This window comes from Falco naumanni, chromosome 1, assembly GCF_017639655.2.
Source record: "Falco naumanni isolate bFalNau1 chromosome 1, bFalNau1.pat, whole genome shotgun sequence".
NCBI lineage: Eukaryota > Metazoa > Chordata > Aves > Falconiformes > Falconidae > Falco > Falco naumanni.
This window is the reverse complement of record NC_054054.1, coordinates 82207761-82228005: the sequence shown is the minus strand read 5'-3', so window position 1 is coordinate 82228005 and position 20245 is coordinate 82207761. Positions and strand designations below refer to the sequence as shown.

The window sequence follows — 20245 nt, the reverse complement described above, 5'->3', positions numbered from 1 at the left end:
CTCTCAGAAGCTCACGTGCTGCAACTCCACCCAGCTGATAAATTATGTACCAAGGTTAAGAACACTTTGGTTTTTTATTTAAACTGTAGTAATATTTCTGCCTGAATTTTGTGGTATGGGACCTTGGAGAAAATGTTTGTGGTTAACTTCTTGTGCAAAGAGAAGGGCAGCAGAGCAATATCACAAAAATACAGAAATTATTCCATTTTTTAATCCACAAACATAAGCTGTCTGGAAAGGAAAATGGTAATATATGAGCAGCAACAGCGCTGTTGAAACAACCAAAGACACCTATACAGACATTTGGCTTTTATTTTTATAAAAAAAAGATCAGATTTATTAGTGCCAATGTATGTTCATAGTAAGGAAACAGAAACTAAGCTAATCTGAGTAGCAACTTACATCAAAGGATATCAAAATAATATTTGTTGTAAGTGAAACATAATACTTCCTTTAAACTTCACTCTTGCCAACTAGAAGTCCTCGTTATCTGTCTATGAAGCCTTTAAAGAAAAGTTGCTACAGTCAAACAGGGTCCTGATAGAACTTGGCACATAAAGAAACAATTCCATTCTCACCCATACAATACCTCTCACTCCCTTGGAACACTCATTCATACAATACTTAACATAATGCATATACATTACGACTAAAGCCACATACGGCCTAAAGCACATATAATATCTCAGATCTAAACATAACATATCTCTACATCAGAAGCAGGTCACTGTTATTTACAGTAGATGATCTCGCTCTGCAGATGGGGTTTTTGCTTGAAGATCATTTAGTTAGTGTACGTTAAGATGTCCAAGTCATTTAACTATTTATCAAATTAGAGGTGTATCTACAGGAAGATCTGTCTGACCGTGTGCAAGGATTCTAAGGCAATAGTAGTAGTTGTTCCACAGGACTAGCGCTGCCGTTGCAACCCACTCTCCCTAGGAGCCATAAAGCCTTTCTTCTCCAGATGCAGCCAGGTGTAGTGAGACATTCATGATCTGCAAGCTGTTGGCTCAAAAGTCTAAAACTTCTTGGTTTGTTTTTGCTTTTAATGTTCATGGAATAGCACCATAGGAATTCACTCTTGATAACAAACAATTCCTGGGTCTGGGGTTTTTTGGTTTGCTTTTTTTTGTTTGTTTGTTTTGTTTTTATACCATCACATATACTCTTAGTCCCAGAAAAAAAAAAAGTTCTTTGGGAAACCTCTCTCTTGGATACTACTGCAGCTTCATTTCTGAGTAGCTAAACCAGGCAATTAGCTCATTCACAAACAGGTCCGAAGAAATAAAGCTTAGTAGTGGTTCCAAAGGTACTGCTGAAAACAAATTCAGTAGGAGGCATTTCAGATGACCCTTGATTATTTCTGTTTCTCTTGGATACAGATTTTGATTCAGAACAGGTTTTCATCTCAGTCTCTATGTTCAGTGCAAAATAAGACCACATCATCGGAGATAGCTTACTTAACCAGTAAACCAAACATTTTCAGATGCTTACACTGTTCAAATTCAGTCAACCAGTGATGACTGATGTAACAGTTCAGACGTCTCAGTCATTAGTAAAACAAAATACTCTAAAGATCAGTTATGTTTCAGAAGTAGGATTTTCCAGTTTCAAAACACTGATAACCTGATATGACAGACGAATTTGTAAAAAATACAGAACAATGCAGGAAGACCTTCCCATTTCATCTCTTGATTTCAAGTCCTTGTACACACCATACACAGGATACAAAGTCAAAGCAACTAGATCTAAGGACGGCATTTTGAGTGTGTGACCCGAAAGAGCTTTCTTTCCTCCTGGACACCATACAATTGTCAGAAGGAAGAACGGTCTGCAGGGTCACTTCCCCTGAATGCAACTGATTGAATCTGCACGCATCTATGAAAAATGTCAAACCGTGAACAAAAGCTTTTATATTTTCCCTGCATGCAAAGTTCTTTCACAAGCTTTGCAGAGACAGTCAAGTATGGAGCCTGCACATCATCATCTTGACTATTCCACTGGGTTAGGTGATTTTTATCTATTTATTTCAGTCTCTGGTCTTATAAGTCATCATTTCAACTGAACTCATATAAAACAATTGTGCTAATAACCTCAGTTTAAAAAAAGAGAAACCCTTTTCTTCCTTTCCATTGTACTTTCTTTCTCACTCTCCTTTTCTGGCATAGAGGTTCTTGCGTTATTTTTTGGTGTGCACACTATCTGGATATTTTATACTTCTGTATCGTATATGAAATCCTTTCTTGTTGATTGTATCATCAGTGTGAAAGTGAAGTAAAAGAGCTTCCCCCGCTGAATAAATTTCTTCTGGTGGCTAAAATAAAGAAACAAAAAAACAAATTATCTGTCCACTCTGTGTATTTATCCCCTTCATCACATATTCTTTTTTTCTTATGGATATTTCTCTTTTTCTGTTGTGTCTTGTCAGGTAATTCCACCAGGTATCACATGGTGCTATCAGACATCACCAGATAAAACGCTTCTATCTCATTCAGCTCTCAATTATAGGCCAGGAATTTCTGAGGCAGACTGAGGAAATGACAACCTAAACTCCTAAAAGCTGGAGAGTCAGCTTAAATCATGATATTTGAATTTTCATCTGTTGGCAGAAGTTTGGCAGTTATCTATTCTAACTTTTTGCTTTTGAATTAACGTGCACTCTTTCAATTTCGAGCTCTGGGTCTGAAAAGCATCTTTTTGCACAATCTAAATAAATGTGCCATCATACTTTCTGAATCTGATTTAAACTCTCCAGTTTGTATGGCATATCTCTGCAATGCATTTTCATGAGACAAAGAAAACAAAGCTCCTCGTTCTTTTATCCTTCCCAGATGGCTTCTATAGCTCTGCTGGAGTCATGTAAGTGACTGGCCCGGACCATACACAACACTCTAGGTTTAGACAAATAAACACCAGGACCTATTTTACATCTTGTTCTTCATAGCCCTCATGATGGTCTGTTCTATTACTGAAGCACAGTGATCAAAAGTACCAGCTGAACAACCAAATCATTTTTGAGAAGGTGGTAATATATACTAATAGCATCTTTTTCCCAGTTCAGTTTGGATTATTTTGCTTTCAATAGCTTCTCTATTTAATTCCATCTTTTCTATGTGGTCTCTAAAGCCATTCATGCATATCTTACCGGAATCAAACCAAAACAACAGCAAAACCCAACCACTCTACCACCCCCCACAATAGCATAGCGCTCCCCACCCCCCGACCCCCCCCCCAAAAAAAAAAAAAAAAAGTCAGCCCAAGGTGAGGCCATTCTCCACTTTGCTGCCCTCCTACTTGTTGTAAAAAAATAGGGCAACTTGTGAAAAAAAGTATTGTTTTGTGTAAATGAGTAGATGCTGACCTCATGTAGCATTGCCCTTTGAATATATTGCCCACAATTCAGTGGTAGCACCTTTCCTGCATCTTTATGTGATCAAAAGTGCACAAAGTGACCTGGAAGTGCATTCAAGCCAGCTTAGAGTTATCTCACCTGAATGACTGAGATGTTTGATCCAGCACTGTGGCTGAATCAAAAAAAAAAAAATGACATGTGGTTAATTAAGAGCTCCTATCATCTTATGCAGAGACTTTCAAACCTTTCACATAGGCAAAGAGTGTATGTGTGAAAGCGTGTTTGCATTTGCACACATACAAAGAGTTGATGCGACCTGTGGGATCAATGCACCGCCTTTCGCAAGGCAGGCAGCAACAGAACAATGCAAATCTAAAAGGAGACACAGCATACATCTTTTTCAGGATGTCACCTCCATGCCTCATAGTTAAAACATGTCAGAGATGCACATGGGATGATAGGGCTTTCTTAAGGCCCATATTAATCAAGCAGTTTAGGATCACTTTCTCCCCTAAGATCAGATTTAAGTAGTAAAGATGAGCCTATTATAAATGCCTCCCAAGAGCCCCTCCCCTGTAAAATATGGCTTCTGCATTCAAATTGAAAGAATTTTAATGCAATAATTTTCAATATCACTGCATTTCTCTCCCTGTAAGGGAGAACGCTGCTAACTTTTTTTTTGGGTGCTGACACTAAACTGTCAGCAATGTATAGCTTAATATAACATTACAATACTTTGGTCAAAAACTAGATAAGAATATTTATTGTTGAAAATATTTCAAGGGAATGCTTGTATGACAAGCAATAATAAAAATAAAAACCTGAAGCAGATAATCTAGTATCTTCATTATAAGGTGTAGTAACTGAACCTTACGCCTTCTTGAATTTTTCCTACCTCTGCCCTGTCTTTCTCACTCTTGTCCTTGTGGAAGGAAAAAAAGAAAGAGTTTAATCCCTGGTTACTTACCCCAGATCCACAAAATCGACCAAGTCGCAGAGCTGTCTTATCATGACCATCAAAAAGTTCCACGTAGTCGTAACCACAGTCTGCCTCTTCTTCAACCTCAAAAGTCTGGAACATTAACTCGACTCGATAGCTGCGCTCTGCCACCAGGAGCCAGTCACAGTCCGCCTGGACCGGATAGTTGTTGTCGCCGAACTGAGCATGCGAGTACAGATCTTTGGGCTTGGTTTCAGCTTTCAGCCGACCACCACACTCTAAATAGAGGAATTAAAAAAAAAAAAAAAAAAGGATGAAGATGCTTATCCAGTGCAAATTAGCATTTTCTTTTCACAGATGCCCAGCCGCATTCAGGCAGAGTGCACTTTCATGCCACAAGCAGGTCAATCAAACAAGGTGTAGATTGAAGTAATACACAGTATGAATACAAATCCATCAATCTGAGTTCCTCTGTTTTATAACTACAGACAGTTGAGCATATTTCATGATTTTTCAAGTGAACAGGGAACACCAAAGTTATAAGGAATGTGGTTCAAGTGATAGGACATGCTTTGGGTAGGTGCTGGAGAGGTAGGTGCCTGTGGCCAGCAAGGCAAGTGCTTTAAGCGAGGCATCCACATTTCAGTGGTGACATTTCCACAGGGGTTAACGACACCGTTTGCAAGCGGCAGAGGAGGATCAGCACTAGCACACGTGTAGTCAGCAATCCAGTGCAGAAGTCTTGTGTTTCATAGGAGTGTCAGCTTAAACCATCATCTGGTGTCTGGAGAGCCAGCTCAACGCTAACCACCACGGCCAAGCCTGCTAGTCTGTTTGCTGCACATTTGTGGACACAAATGGGTCTTTCTATACAAAAGATCATGGCTGGGAGTTTCTGTGCTACTACCAGAGAAAACCTTGTAGCTGAAAGTCTGCTCTTAAGGCAAGTCTCGAGCAGGAGATACTTACCTTATGCCAAAGTGATAACTTCAGTATAAAACTCTATTTTACACAGTAGCAAAATGTAGGTGGGTCTTTAGAGATTGTTTATAACTGCTGAAGAAGTTCATAATTTAAATATGAATTAACTTTACTGTTTAGTTGAATAAGCTGCTCTTTAGCCAGTTTGCTGGAGGACAGAAATTGCTAAAAATGCACTAAATAAACAAAAAAAAAACCCCACAACACCCCCACAACCAAAACAAAAAAAATATACCCCCCCAAAACAAAATCCAAAACCCAAACAGTAGCTAGTACTTTACCCTTTCTAAATATTTTCAGCACCTAGAATTAAAACTAGTATCCTATCCTAAACAGCCAGTGAATTCAGCTTCTACAATAATTTAAATATATAGGTGTTCTGAATTTGCCAATTAAAAGTCTATTGCAATGCAACCGACAACAGATGGAAATTTGTACTTAAACAAACAAAAAAAAGAGCATTGTTTATTATGTTTCTAAGAGGTGGGTGGAGGCTTTTTCTCTTTACGGTACAAAGATTTCAATGAAAATAGTGCAATTTAGTTTTGGTTTCTCATTAAGAAAAGGCATCCCTTACAGCACCTATAAAAGCACCCAATGCAAATCAGCTTGAACAGAAACCTGACATTCACAAGTTTAAATTAAATTCTTATAAACAAATAAGTAATTCGATTTGCATTTTCATGAAATGTAGATACTGTAAATTGGTGACTTTATAATAACCTGAAACAAATTGCAAGATTCAAATATTTGCAAGCTTTGGTGAAGAGACACTTTGAATTTGACTTCAGTGCCATGGACTCCACACACAGGAAACATGACCGACTGCAATACTGCATTGTGAGGAATCACATTTCAGCTGGGAATTAACGACAGTGAGACGACCAAAACCATATTTTTAAAAATGCGTGGTTTTTGTTAATAAGGAATTGAAGGAACCAAAACAGGAAATATAAATTATGTAAGCAGACTAGTCCATTATGTATGATCTGTGGTTCAATCTGAAATTTCAACATTTTTTCACTTTTAGAGAACAGATAGGACCACATGATAAAGAAAATTTGTCAAATGAGATAGCTCAAACAGTTCTCATTGGTTTTCTAATACACTAATTTTTTTCCCCCTTATTTTTTCCTATTCTTGGATTCACTTATTTCCCTTTTTTTTGGTTGTTTTTTTTTTTACTTGACTGTTCCCAACATTAAGAATACCTCCCTGCTCCAGACACAGAACAGCTGCTAAGAAGAACATGTTTATTGAACTGTCTGCATTTCTTCCCTCTGCTTGCTACAGTGGACACAAGCGTAAAGGAAACTTGCAGCCATACTGACAACTGTGGAAAATGGCAATTCCCTTTCCCCTGTCCTCCTCCTTATATTTTAGGATAAAGTATTGATTTTTAGGAATTACAAGTCAAATTTTCAATTCATTAAGGTATAAGCTGTAGTGTCAAAAGTCCATCTCCAGCCTGCACGACGCAGCACTGCGTCAGGTGACGTGGGCCATGCTGTGCTGGGTGCAGGGAAGGGAGCAGTGCCGCACAGCACCACTGCCAAGCAGTGACACCAGCACTCACACCGCTGACCACCCAGCCTGCTTTCCACTGTGCACGTGTGGCTGCTCCGTTGTAGGTGTGACGTACACACCTGACTGTAAAGACATATGCCCAAGTTATAAAATGCTGTTGATCTGACAGCTTTTGGACACGTTTATAGATCAGCTAAAGAACAAACCCCCTCTCTTGTTTCCTCACATTTCTAGGGGCATTTAAGCTTCTTACAAACTGAAGACCAAATCAAGCCACTGTCTCTTGGCTGTTTAACAAGCTGGACAGATGGAAAAAGCTTAAACCCATGCTATCCGAACTAGGGAAAGAAGATTATAAATTTGATTCAGCATTGCCAAACTGAATTATTGCAGTCATTTTGGAAGCAACACAGGATCTGGAACTGAGCGACATCTGAGACGTTCTAATTTTTCAGACATCCTCCCAGGGTTGACAGATAGGAACAGGACCCACAGCAGACCTGCAACCTCCTGCAACAGTGGCTGGAGGCCAGGCACCATAAACGAGGCCATCAGAAAGGGGACTAGATGCCTGTGTAAGGGCAACCAAATCACTTCCTGAGCAATGACGTTTAATGTTCTCAGGAACATTGTTATAAATTCCTTCTGGATGGGTTATGCCTTTTCTGAGAAGGGAAAATTTAACAGAATCTCTTTCTAAAACTATGTTGCACTTTAAAAAAACCCATTTTATAAGTTTTGTTCCACCCAGGGAAGCCTTTTGATCCAAACTTTTTTTTTTTTTTAAACTTCATTGCCTCTGCTGGCACAGTTTTATCCCATTTTCTGAAATATTAAATGGTAATTTGGAACTTGGAGAGTATCTCAAGCCAAAAAGTGTCACAGAAGGGAAATCAACATCATCAGGATCTGCTAGAAGAAGCAGCCATTAAATCATGAAGATGCCAGGAATACAGCAGCACAGACCTCTTTGGGCATAGCATCCAGTTACTCTTTCACTGCTGTTGTATTACACAAGTTCTTCCGTTATCAAATTTTGTAACCAGACTATACGGACACATGGTTTTGTTTAACAATCTGCACATATTCTTGAAGAAACAGAATGCACACATCATTTTGCCTCAGAATGTCCCATGCAAAGAACTATCAAGGATGATTAACTGAAGTAATTGCTGCTTAGGAAAAGGTGACTTTGAAGAACAATCAAAACCTTGAAAGCTGACAACACAAGACTCTTGATCTGCTACTTGTTGGACAGATAACCAAGAATGTGTCCTTCAGCGAACTACCTTCACTGTAATACTAAAACACATACCCCTACACCAAAGGGGTACCACAAAGAGAGCCCTCCTCAAAGAGCATGCACAGCTAACCAGTAACATTGCACAACCATTACACAGATCACCATCCAGTCAGTGTCAGAGGGTTGGTCATTAACAAATTCATATTCATTTAATCATGTACAAATCCACTGTGGAAACTACCAAGCTGTGCTAGCTCACCTAGCACCCAAACTTGCGCAATTTTTTATTAAAGGCAATACCTCCTGTTCTTAGACTTCTCCATTGATTTTGCACACTGGGTAACAAACTCATTTTTGAGATGACACTTGTACTGAGTGAGTTCTGCCGATGGGTCAGAAGTGAAGGGAGTAGCTTCCTTGGCCCTCCCTGTCTGTCTGCACAGCTGTGAAGGACTGAGCACAACCTTGCCTACTTCCATTGCATACCGTCAATTATTATTTGCTAGAAAAACTAAAACAAGGAAATACAATCCACTGTCAACACACTTGTTAGAGATCTAGTCATTTGCATGTGTGTCCAAAGCACAGAGGTGAAATTCCCACAGAGCATCTGTGTTTGGCTCAGGATTGCAGGGAAAAGCTACAGATCCCAGTCGTGCCTCACTCAGTCCCCACCCCAAAGCACATGCCGGGGATGCACCGTTTCACTTGGCGAGCATTTTGTGAGCAGCAGTTGACAGAAATACATGTTCTCTCTTAAGGAGGCAAACTTTATAATTTTTACAACTTCCTTAAAAACTGGGCAGATTTTATTCTTCAGACTTTCTCAGGAAAGCACTATTACGCACACTAAGAAAGTTTTTGCAATTAAGGTACAGAAAACACAGCAGATATGAGGGAAATTCCAGCAAATCATAACACAACTAGCAACTGCGGTTATTTTTTTTAATTGTGTAGCAATTTTACAATTAAATTTGCTACAATTGTGTAGCAAATTTAGAGGTTATGGGGTATATTTTTGAACTTCTTTCACACAGTGATTCTTCCAATTCTGCAAATTGAAAATGAGACATTTATCTTTTTATACCACCTGTTTCTAATGAGTTCTGCCCTTTAACTATTTAACCTGAGGTACTTTAAAAATTAGTAATTATTACCAGTTCTATCTACTTTTCCATCTAAGGGAGGAGTTATTGTGATAGGGAAGGCAAACAATGGCATGCTTGTACAAGAAGATTTTCCATATGAAAAAGTAACTGAACTAATGGTAGCTAAACTTGTTGCTTTGGAGGCCCAGATGATGCTGTGTACAGTTCGTATACCCTTGCCTACTGTTTGAATTGAAAGGGAAATTAAGTTAATAAAGTTTTAGAATTATTCTTAACAAAGCAGAAGGAAAACAGAGAAAATTCTAACACTGATATATGAGAATTTGTTAGCTGAGTTACACATCAACTTAATGAATACTCTGGGTAATATCAAATTGTATTAACATTGACTAATCACATTGATTACAATCTTCTATTAACAATTGCTGCCTGTCAGTAAACCTTATCTACTGGCACAGATATTTATAAAATATTTTATGCATTAATATTTATTGCCAAATACTTAATGTGTAAGAATTAACTTTGGAGAGTAAAGATAGACTTTCAAGCTGAAGAAGAAAGCAAACAAAAAAACCCAAGCCCCCTCGTCTTACAGCAGGCACTAGAACTTCAGAAACTCAGCACTAGGGGCCACTCTGAGCCAAGCAATGTCGGGAAATAACTTACACACTGAAAATATCCCAGGAAATCTATTAATTCAATGGCAAAACACTGCTTTCAATTTCAGTGATTTTGCCAAAGAACAAAACTAAATGGTAAACATGAATATTATATTCTTAAGGTCTTAAAAGAGAGCCTTCAGTATTGTTTTTTCTTATTCTTCTTTGACTTGCCTTTCCTTTTTAGCTCTACAGGAATTTAACAGCTGTTTACACAAACCCCAGACTTTTGTTTAAGTTAGAACAGGAAAGTAATGGAGGGGCATCACATGCCCCAGGGAAGTATTGCCATTACAAATACAAAGAAAAGCTACTGAATCTTTTACAGAGTAGTGGCATGAATCCTAAGAAATATCTCTGATTGTCTATGCCAATATCTTCTTTTTCTCAGCTTGTTTCAAAATCTTTTAATTGCTTACCCAAGAAAGAGAGAGAGAGACAGAAGGAGAAAGAAAATATTAGAGAATACTTTCTGCACCCTCAGACTTACTGTCTTAAGGTCTCATTAGATTTAGTTGTAACATTATCTTATCTGTTAACTCATCCCATTCCTAGAAAAGAAATGCCTGAGTATCTTCCACTAAAGACAAAGGAGAAGTTACTAGTAAAGCACGTCCCGATTTTCTGACCTGTAGAATGCGTTGCTTGGAAGCCTTTTCTTTGAACTGACGCATCAGAAATAAAGCGGAGAAACATTTTGTTTCCAGTAGCAATAAGAGGATCTGGTATCTTATTGCCACATAAGCGTCCCAGAATTGGTGATTTTTCACTTTCACCATCAAACACTTCCAAGTGGTCATAAGCACATTCTTGATGTTGTTCTATCTCAAATTCATTGAAGGTCTGGGGGGGGGGAAAAAAGGCAAAATGACTCAATGTAGTACTGTGTTTACTGTACTTACGTGATACATATGTACTGTTAGCATTTTTCACAAAACAAAGTAGATGCAGTTGACAGATTGAACATCACTGCCCCTACAAGCCCGTAGCTTTGAATAACATACAGATTTTGAGAAAGCGGAGAAACAATTAAGACAGTGAACTTCAAGAGAGCATCATCCTTCACATAGAAAGGCATTAGAATCTTCATAGCTAATGAATATCCATAAAAGAATATTAAATCTAGAATATGATGGCCTTTCTGTTTGCAGGATTATTCCAAATTTCACAGAAGATTCGAAACAGCAAAAAGCAGGAAATTACTGGTTCCTCAGATAGTTGAGGATTGACTAAAATATCTGTAAAACATAATGCACTCCCCCCTTTTTTTTAAACTTACCTCACACTGCAACTAAAGCCTTTAGAATGACCATTCCACATAAACGGTTGTGCATGAAACTTGTATTTTCTAATCTATCTAATCTATTATCTATTTTTTATTATTACAACACTAACAATATGCTTTCCCAAGAAAATTCAAATTGCTGCCATAGTCTGAACACACACTAGGGCTCACAAACTCTACTTCAGGCTACCCAGGGAGGTGGTGGAATCACCATCCCTGGAGCTGTTAAAAAAACTTGTAGATGCGGTGCTTAGGGACATGGTTTAGTGTTGGACTTGGCAGTAGTGCGTTAACAGTTGGACTTGTTGATGATCTCAAAGGTCTTTTCCAACCTAAATGATTCTATGATTTCAAAACTGTGATGTTTATTCTACGCTTCAAAGCATTTATCTTAGTTTCTGAGCTCCTAGGGATTCTCAGTCACTCTTAATGCTCATGGCAGCTTTTAAGGACAAGTTTGGGCCTACTAAAAATTCTAAATTGCAACTGCAGAGCCTGGTCAACTTACTTTTTAAAACTTTTGCAATTTAGATTTCTCAAACTCAGTATCCAACCAAAGACATTCCCAAAAGTTGTATGCCATACCCTAGAGAAACAGAAAACACATACAACTAATACTTGCTTTTCAAATGTGGATGAGTGTCCACCAAGACTGGACTGGTATCAACACATTTATTTCAGGGGGACATCTAAGAGATTTCAGATAAGAATTTTTTACCAGGGCAAGCTTTCAACAAGGAACATGAAGCCTGATATATGGTAATTTCCTCTCACGGAAACACTGAGAAGGCAACAAACATACACATCTTCATGAATTTTCAGAAATAACCTACAAGTTAAGGTGAAATTCAAAATCTGTTTTGTTCAACAGAACAGCACAAAAACAGTAATTATAAATGCTCCCATGAGCAGTCATATAGCTGACTGTTTACGAAAAACCCCACCCCACTAAAGAATTAAGAAGCAATAATTAGAAAGAATAAAACTGAACTCTGAAATACTGAGCAAATATCATCATTATGCATTCTGTCTGGTACACCAAAGGAAATCTGACCTACTGAATCCCTTGTAATCCAGCCATTGGGAAATGTGATGGTAATTTATATTAACAGCTGACCTAAAGGAACTATAAAGAGCTAACACAAAGTCGTCTGCCCAAAGAACCAGAATATTCAGAATAACAGTTTTGTTCTGTGAAAAGTGAAGAGTTGCATGATGCAGTGGACATAGGTTCATCTCACAGGAAATTTTGGGGGTTTATATTAAGGGACTGAATCTGCAGAGGCACTAAAACCAGCTGTACAGCTGTCCCTGCTGCTGCTCTTGAATTGTAGTCAGACATTCTACTTCTATGGTGCCAGGTATGTGCTGTCATTTATACCCAAGTAAAATCTGATGGATTAAAAAAAACCCAAACAAACAAAAAAACCTCAAAAACAAAACCAAAAACACCCCAAAAAAAAGAAAGACGAGAGACTAACTGTAATGGAGTTAGTTAAATATAGAATTGATTCAAGCCGACTTGGAATCAACAGGAGAAATAGATATGATCCAAGAGCAGCCTGCATAACTTAGTTATCTTTTAGAGGAAAATTGTATCAGTTTTGTCCCCTTCTCAAAAGTACAACAAAAAACCCAACCAACCAAACAAAAAAATCACTCTCTAGGAAGCACTTCTCATCATAAACGGTAAGATACACCTATTATTTTTAACATTAGACTTATCACTGGGATTCCTAAGCCTCCAGAGGGACAGTACATGATATACTGGGTCCCACAAGGAAAAACAGAGAAAGTTCTAAAACTGTTGTGATTCTCGCAATTATAAAGAGAATCAAATGAATTTGTTTTTGAAATGAAAAGTAGATCTTAATATGAATTCTTTCAAAAGCTCAAAATGCCTGATATTTCAAAACACCCACAGAAGATCTCAATTTAAAAAAAAAAAAAAAAAGGTCAGTTCCCAGCCCTGGACTAAGAGCAGGCTTGAAAGAGGAGAGCTGACACAAACTTTGTGTGAAGTTGAACGTAACTAATAGTTGCTGCCAACAGAGTTCACAGATAATTTAATAAAAGTGGTAGTATAATTAAATCACACTCCATCTTCTTGGGACAAATACTTTTGAATACCTCTCCCACCATGACTACAATCCCAATTTTGACTGACTCATTAGTGGGGACAGTATTTAGAAGTGTTACATATAGCTTCTGAACGTCCAGCCCTTTCTATCTATAACGTCCAACGGAGCAGATACGTTGCTGGCACTTATGGATAGCTGCCTCAATGGGACACTTCAGTCTTGTCTCGCAAACATCTGGCTGATTAGCTCATGAAAATCGCTCTTTCTGCTACATGCATTTCCAAAGTCATCTTTATCCACACATTTCATTTAAAAATTCTGAAGTGCATACCCATTTTTTTCATAGGCTTCTTAGTTACACCAAATGCTTAACTTTAGCCTCCTCAGGAAAAGGCTTTTCAACAATTATCAGAGTGAGAGCAATCACAACAAAAGATTAGTTTCTCTATACACACCCCTCAAAAAACAAAGCACAGTCTCATAATTCACGTGGTTTGTTACCATGAAGAAACCAATTCTTTCTTTGTCCAATTTGACTAAGTAAATTGTGAGGAGTGAACTTAAAATACAGTGTAGAAGTCCACGGAAAAATATTTATGTACAGTGGAAGTATGGTATTGATATGTCATCTTGCTGTACTAGACAGACCTTAAAGATATACACACAGAATTTAGTAGATTGACCCTACTGGCTTGCACAGAGAAGTGCATTTCAGACTCTAAATCATGGAGGTATTTTTGAAAATTCTATCTAGTAAAATTCTGTCTGATTTTTCCAATTTCACTGGCAAAAGCCAATTAAAAAACCTTTTCTTTTAAAACAGACAATGTGATATTTCACTGAAGAAATCTGAATGCTGAAATTTTGCCAAAGTACTGAAAAAAGCTTTCACAGTGACATGCCCATGCCTAGCTGGCTTTGGTTTACTCAGCCAGGCTGAACACTTGCTCAGAAGTGGCAGTAGGAAGGATGCATGGACCAAAAACCTGTTTTTCACCCTTTGAATGGACAGAGCGTGCACACCACTCGTTTTCCCACACACCACCCAGAGCAGTTTAACCATTTTACTTCTGGTGAACAGGGACCAATACACGATCCTGCACCAGCACCAGTAACCGGGGTTTGGTTTTGGCTAAGGTCAGCAGTTATGAGATGACAATATCACTTCCATCCCTGCATCAGTATTGGCTATTGCTTCCACCTCTCTGAAGCAGAGATATCTCTCTTTAGAAGTTTATTTTCTCCAAAACGTTTGTTGAATAAGTTTATCAGATTTTAAAATATGTTAAGGCCAGCTTTTGTTGTGGCTGTGCGGAGTACTCTGGCTGAAGGAACGCTGGGGAGGAGCTCAAAGCAGAAAAGCACCCTGATCAGGTCTGTGCCTCCCGCATGGTGCAGAGGCTACATAACCTCAACAGATCTCCAAAGCTCTCTAAGCTGTGCTAGCCTGTCTTCAGCCACCAGCACTGTCCTCAGCCAACTGGACACAAAAGTCACTTAGGTCTACTTAGGCTGCTCTTCTACATATGTTAAAATTTGGAGCCACTTTTAAATAAGTCCAGATTTTTGGGTTTTGTATATTCTCTTCCTCCCCAAAAAGTACAGAACAGAAGCACAAAAGGTGTGTTCAGAGGACTGTACTGTTCATAACTTCTGATTTTGCTTATTCTATATATTGGAGTTTGCATAAATGGCCTTTGCCATATTTGTCAAAACTTTGTGCACATTTTATGAATTGCAACAATGATACAGTAAAATCTGACAGGAGAAAAGCATTCCTACTGCCTTTTGTTGTCCAGAGTATTTACAATCACCATAAACTTAAATTCACAGCTGTGTGATACTGAGTAGCCCTAGCAGGCCAGGAATGGTCAGGAGTCAGCAGGTTTTTAAAACAGTTCACTTCTGGGCAGCAAATGGAGAGAAAGTTTAGTAACAGTTCTGTATCATTGAGTAGCCATTTGAGAAGCAGACTGGGTTGAACAGAAGAGAAAAAGGATGAGCAGGCAGAAACTCACCAGTTTGACCCTCTGCCCTGGGGTGGCACTGATTTCCCACGTGCACTCCTTTCTGCTGGGATACTTGTCGGGCCAGTTGGGACTTGTGATGATGCCGTTGGGACTGTGGATCTTCTGTTCACACTCAGCTGTGCCAACAGTGATAGCATCAGTTAGTCTGGGGGTCTGCATTCAGAGGTAACAGAAAAGCTCTTTTTTTGTCAGGGGACCCGCTGAAGGGAAAGGACCCTTTAGGAAGACAGCCAAACACGCTCTTCAGTGTGTGCACCATCATGTTCTTCCCTTTTGGCACACTCTTTATGGCAATTAACCTGGTACGCTTGTTTACTGATTGTTGTGAAACATACACTGCCGATTACAATGGGTGGCTTTTTCTAATATTATAAAGGAATATAAATAAATATTAAAATTTAATCAAATATTTTGCTATTCCCCCCCTTCTACATACAAGTAAGTATGAAAATCCATATTAGAAATCTTGCTACTCCAAATGGTATTTCTTGAACTATTTCTTTTTCTTTCTTCTCCTAATTTTCATAATGCAGCTACAGAGCAATCATTTTGATTTCTAAGCCACAATTTCTAAGGACATATATACAACTAGAGAACAGCTAAAACTAAACTGTGAGTATGTACCAAGGACAGCTTAGTCATTCACATTGTAACTGAATTACTAGTAGTGCACCTCCGTAAATAAATACAAAGAACTAAAACTTAAACAAGTCAAGAAAGAAACTAGTTTCATTTTTGTATTTAGTTTTTTTGACCATCTCAAATTGCTTTACAAATACCACAGAATTATTCAACAAGAATCTTTTAGAGTACACAAGAATCATTCCAACAACAGTGAAAACGCAAATGCTTCACAAAGGGCACATCTTTATTCACAAATTAAATCCATGCTAGAATACAGCCTTGTAGCTCACATAATATTGCAGGCCTGAGGTTCATTTGCAGATAATCTAAATTCTACTTAAGCTCCAAAGTCTACTGTTTTCTTGGAGGCAGCCACACCTTGAGACAGCAAATAGGAGGAATGATGATGCATAGGGACTTGACTGGAATTTAGATTGTCTGAATATGTCCCCTAAAATAAACCCAGAAAGGGCAGATACAGTTTTAACCTGACTGCAAGGAAACTAACTGTTACAGACAGGAGCAAATGACAACTTTACCAGGTTTCTCTCCAAAAACTCTATCCCTGTGTTTAATACATGATTAGGTAAATATGCTATCACAGCTTTAAATGTTCTACACCTCACAGAACTATTAGAAGCAGCACTCCCTGCCAATGATCCCAAGTTTCCAAACTGCATGCCTGTGGATGCTGGGGATGGAGGGGATAGGAAAGGGGGGCTGGGGAAGCGTTTAAGACCAAAAGCCTAAGCCCCCATTCGCAAGATCTTTTCCTTCCCTTTCTTTTCTTTGGCCGGAGAGCTGCAGAGAGCTTTCTGTAAGACAGTTTTATAACTGACCATTCAAATAGCTTACTACTTACCCTCCTTGCAGTCATGTTTGTTTTCGTGCAGCACAAATCCATTTCTGCACTGGCAAACATAGCTTCCTACCGTGTTGATGCACTCGTGTTGGCAGCCACCATTGTCCTTCGAACACTCGTCCTTGTCTAAGAAACACACAACAAGGTCAAGTGAGCATCAATATTAGCAGTAGTCCTTGTTACCAAAAAAGAAGGTTTAGCACAGTGTTTGAGTCCAGAAAAGGGTAAGCTAAGGCACAGTCACTCTTCTTAGCATGGCAGTTTTATGGTAACTTAGTCCTAGCCGCACATTGCTCAGCCTGCAACCTTGCACCATGGCACAAACAGTCTGTCTCCTCTTTCTAGAAAATGAGAGGTAGTTCCCAGAGGAGAGGGACACTAGTAAAACAATCGAGCTAAATCAAAGATGATGATGGTTAACTAGCATTTACTTTTTCAAGTGGTCTAGCTGGTGAAAAATTTCATAAATATCTCATCCAAAGCTTTATTTCAGTAAACAACAGGAGTGTAATTTATGAGCAACACACATGAAGTGTTCTAACTTTATGCAAATTCCATAATTTAACAGTGGTACGTTGAAAGGAACATGTAGGCCAAACAAGGTTTCAAGCTCTGCACATCAAATATGTAAGATAAGAAAGATATAACACAAACGTTTAAAATAAATGCATTTGGTTTTCCCCAGCAGAGTGACAGTGTGCTTTACTGGAATCTGGACATTATAGAACATCACAAAAAAGAAAAATATTTCATTGAAAAACATACAAAAGAAATTGGCATTAGTTATTTCAAGGAGATCTACAATACAGCATGCAGTTCTGTTTATTAACGTATAATCCTTCAAAAGAGCTTTTAGTGTGTTAGAAGTAAAGCAGAGAGTAGGGGAGGAAATCTGACCTGCATTAAACAGCTACAAATTCATTGCATGGAAAAAAGCCAAACCAGATTAACAGGCTGTCACTCTAGCAAAAGGCCTCAGCTGCCACCCTTCTATGTCATTCAGCTGCTGTCATTTTAGGTGAGGTTGGTCCATTTAAAAAGAGGCAGACTGCTCCTGACACATACACGTACACATACATGTGAGTATGTACGCACATATATACACAACTATATATAGGTATAGACACATATATATAAATCCTGAGATATAAAAATATATGCCTATATAAATATGTATTTTTATATATATATAAAAACACATACATATTAAAAACCCCTTTATCTTACAAAATGTCACATGCAAAAGAGAGGAAGAAAAGAGCAAAGAAATCCGTTGTCATCCCAGAGGTCCAGTTGTTGCAGGGCTGGAATGCGGAGCATTCACCCCCTTCAGCCTCACCTACCCTGGAAAGCAGCAGTGAGCATTATCTCTAAACAAGGTAGCATGCGATGTTTCAGACTCCAGTAGGCGCAGTAAGAATTTCTATAGATTACAAACCACTATGGATAATTTAAGTCTCTTTTCGCTGACTTGCTCATGCATTTTTTCATTGCCTTTACTGATACCCATATTCAGTAACACAAAAAGGAAGTTTGCATTACAATGGCATACACATCAGCCTTATCTGCCAAAATGTATGCAACACTTGACGCATTGACTTGCAAGTCTTTCCACAAAAATCAGCTTCTACTCATAGTACATGATGCTAATGTACATTTATAGACAAATTCTGCAAGTCAAACACAAACATCCACTGCATTGTGTCTTGTAGTTCTCAAATCTGTTTCCACTGAAATATTTTGGAACCTTTCAGCAAATGTGAACAGATTTGAAGGTTAAGAAACAGTCAAAAATATAGGTAGCTCCCAGAATCATACATCCAAAGGCTTATACTAGTTGTCATTTTGATGATGTAAGAGGCATAAAAGCTCCACAATACACTATTTATGCACCTTGCAATACAAGTCCCAAACTGAGGTAGTAAATCCATTTAATTTCAAAAAAAAAGGCATAACCATTCATCTTTGCAAAAGCAAGCACTATCATAAATCAATTCCATGTTGCAAGTGAAGAACAGTAACAAATGAGAAATTAGATATAACATGAACAAACCTCTTCGGTATTTCCCCTCCTAAGCATTAGTTTGCAGTTTTCTACCAAAATAACAAATGGAAGGCAAGCTCAAAATGCATTCAAGTTATGCTTTCAAGTAAAGAGTAGGTACATAAATTCTAAATAAAAGCCCTGTCCATTTTCGTTGTTCACCAAACTGTATGAAAATACTGAAAAGTATTTTAACATTAAATAGGCTTATTTTCTGTAAAATAATCTCTTAAGACAGAAGTGCATAAGCAATGCATGGTCCCATGTTGGACCTCCTCAGAGATACGACAGCGGACAGAAGGTAGAAAGGAGAAGCTTTGGAACACATTGGAGCTACAATAATTACTTGTACATAGCTAATCAAGGATGCAACTGTTGAACAAGCCTTCCTTACACTTCATAATTCGGAACAGACTTTCTGTCAAATTGATTGCCCAGTTTCAAAATTCATGAAAAAAACAATTAGTCTGTATTAGTTATAGGAATGAATGTTTTGCCATGTAAAAACAAAGCCATTTGTTATGCTGACAGATGGAAATGAGTCTCCCAGTTCTGAATGGATACTTTCTCTTCTCATTTCAGTACTCAGAACAGGGAAAGATCCATTCTCAATAAAATGTTAGATTGAATCATTCAGAGGACAAATGGTCGTACCTCTGAGACCCTCAGAGGCCACCAGTCTGTGAATAATATGTACTCGGCCTGAAGGGACCTGTATCAAATCCTTGCAAGATTGAAAACCAAAAATTTTCTCTTTGCAGGCAGCTTTCTTGTCTGTGGAAAAAAACGTACCAGGATGGCACCAGAGATGAGTTTGTGCTCCAAAACATATTTCCTCAAGGCTAGAAACACTCCAGCCTTCTCTTTTTAACTGCTTAATGAATCATCACCCCCAAAAAATGTCCCAACAAACACCATTTCTGTATTACATCAAATTCCATGTATGTTTTGAATGATCATGCAAAGAATCATGTTTATTTAAAACACTGGAGTAACTCTAAAACTTATGATAAATAGACATTTAGTAACATATTATCACTGGGTATTAATCATACTACTACACAAAGACTGTTTTAAAGAAATCATTAGGCTATCTTCCCTGAAACATCACAGAATTAAAAAAAATATTATTGTTATCTTTTTTTCTCTTCTAGAGTTAATTCATGGAGTTATTTTACACTTCTCTAGTCTTATGGGCCCAGCAGACTACAATAGGTCACTGTCTTAACAAGAGCAGGAAAGAGAGAGGAGGACAGAAGAGAGAGGGAGAAAGAATGAAAACCGTTACTGGAAGCTTTCAGTTTAGAAGCCTAATACCCAATTCCGACAGTTATATTAGAAGGTTTTTAAAAAATAGTATCTCATGACTCCCTAGTTTCTTCTCTTTATCCAAGAAACTTGATTATAAATATACAAGAGTGTCTCTGGAGATTAGCTAGATCCCTGCAACGGCCTTTCCTAACTCAGCTTTCTTCAGAACTCTCCTATCAAATGTAAATTTTACA

At 38.2% G+C, this 20245-nt stretch overlaps 1 protein-coding gene across 1 annotated transcript in view; it reads right to left on the bottom strand.

The window, feature by feature from the left end:
* Positions 1-308: 308 nt before the first annotated feature.
* The window catches only part of TLL1 (tolloid like 1), a 138377-nt gene continuing 118440 nt past the window's right edge, over positions 309-20245 (bottom strand). Inside the window, exons 17-21 of the mRNA XM_040601634.1 lie at positions 16697-16822; positions 15199-15326; positions 10444-10657; positions 4323-4573; positions 309-2317 (exon numbers count right to left, since the gene is read on the bottom strand). Coding sequence (XP_040457568.1) covers positions 2183-2317; positions 4323-4573; positions 10444-10657; positions 15199-15326; positions 16697-16822 — 854 coding nt within the window. The 3' untranslated portion in view covers positions 309-2182. The remainder of the gene's footprint in view (positions 2318-4322; positions 4574-10443; positions 10658-15198; positions 15327-16696; positions 16823-20245) is intronic.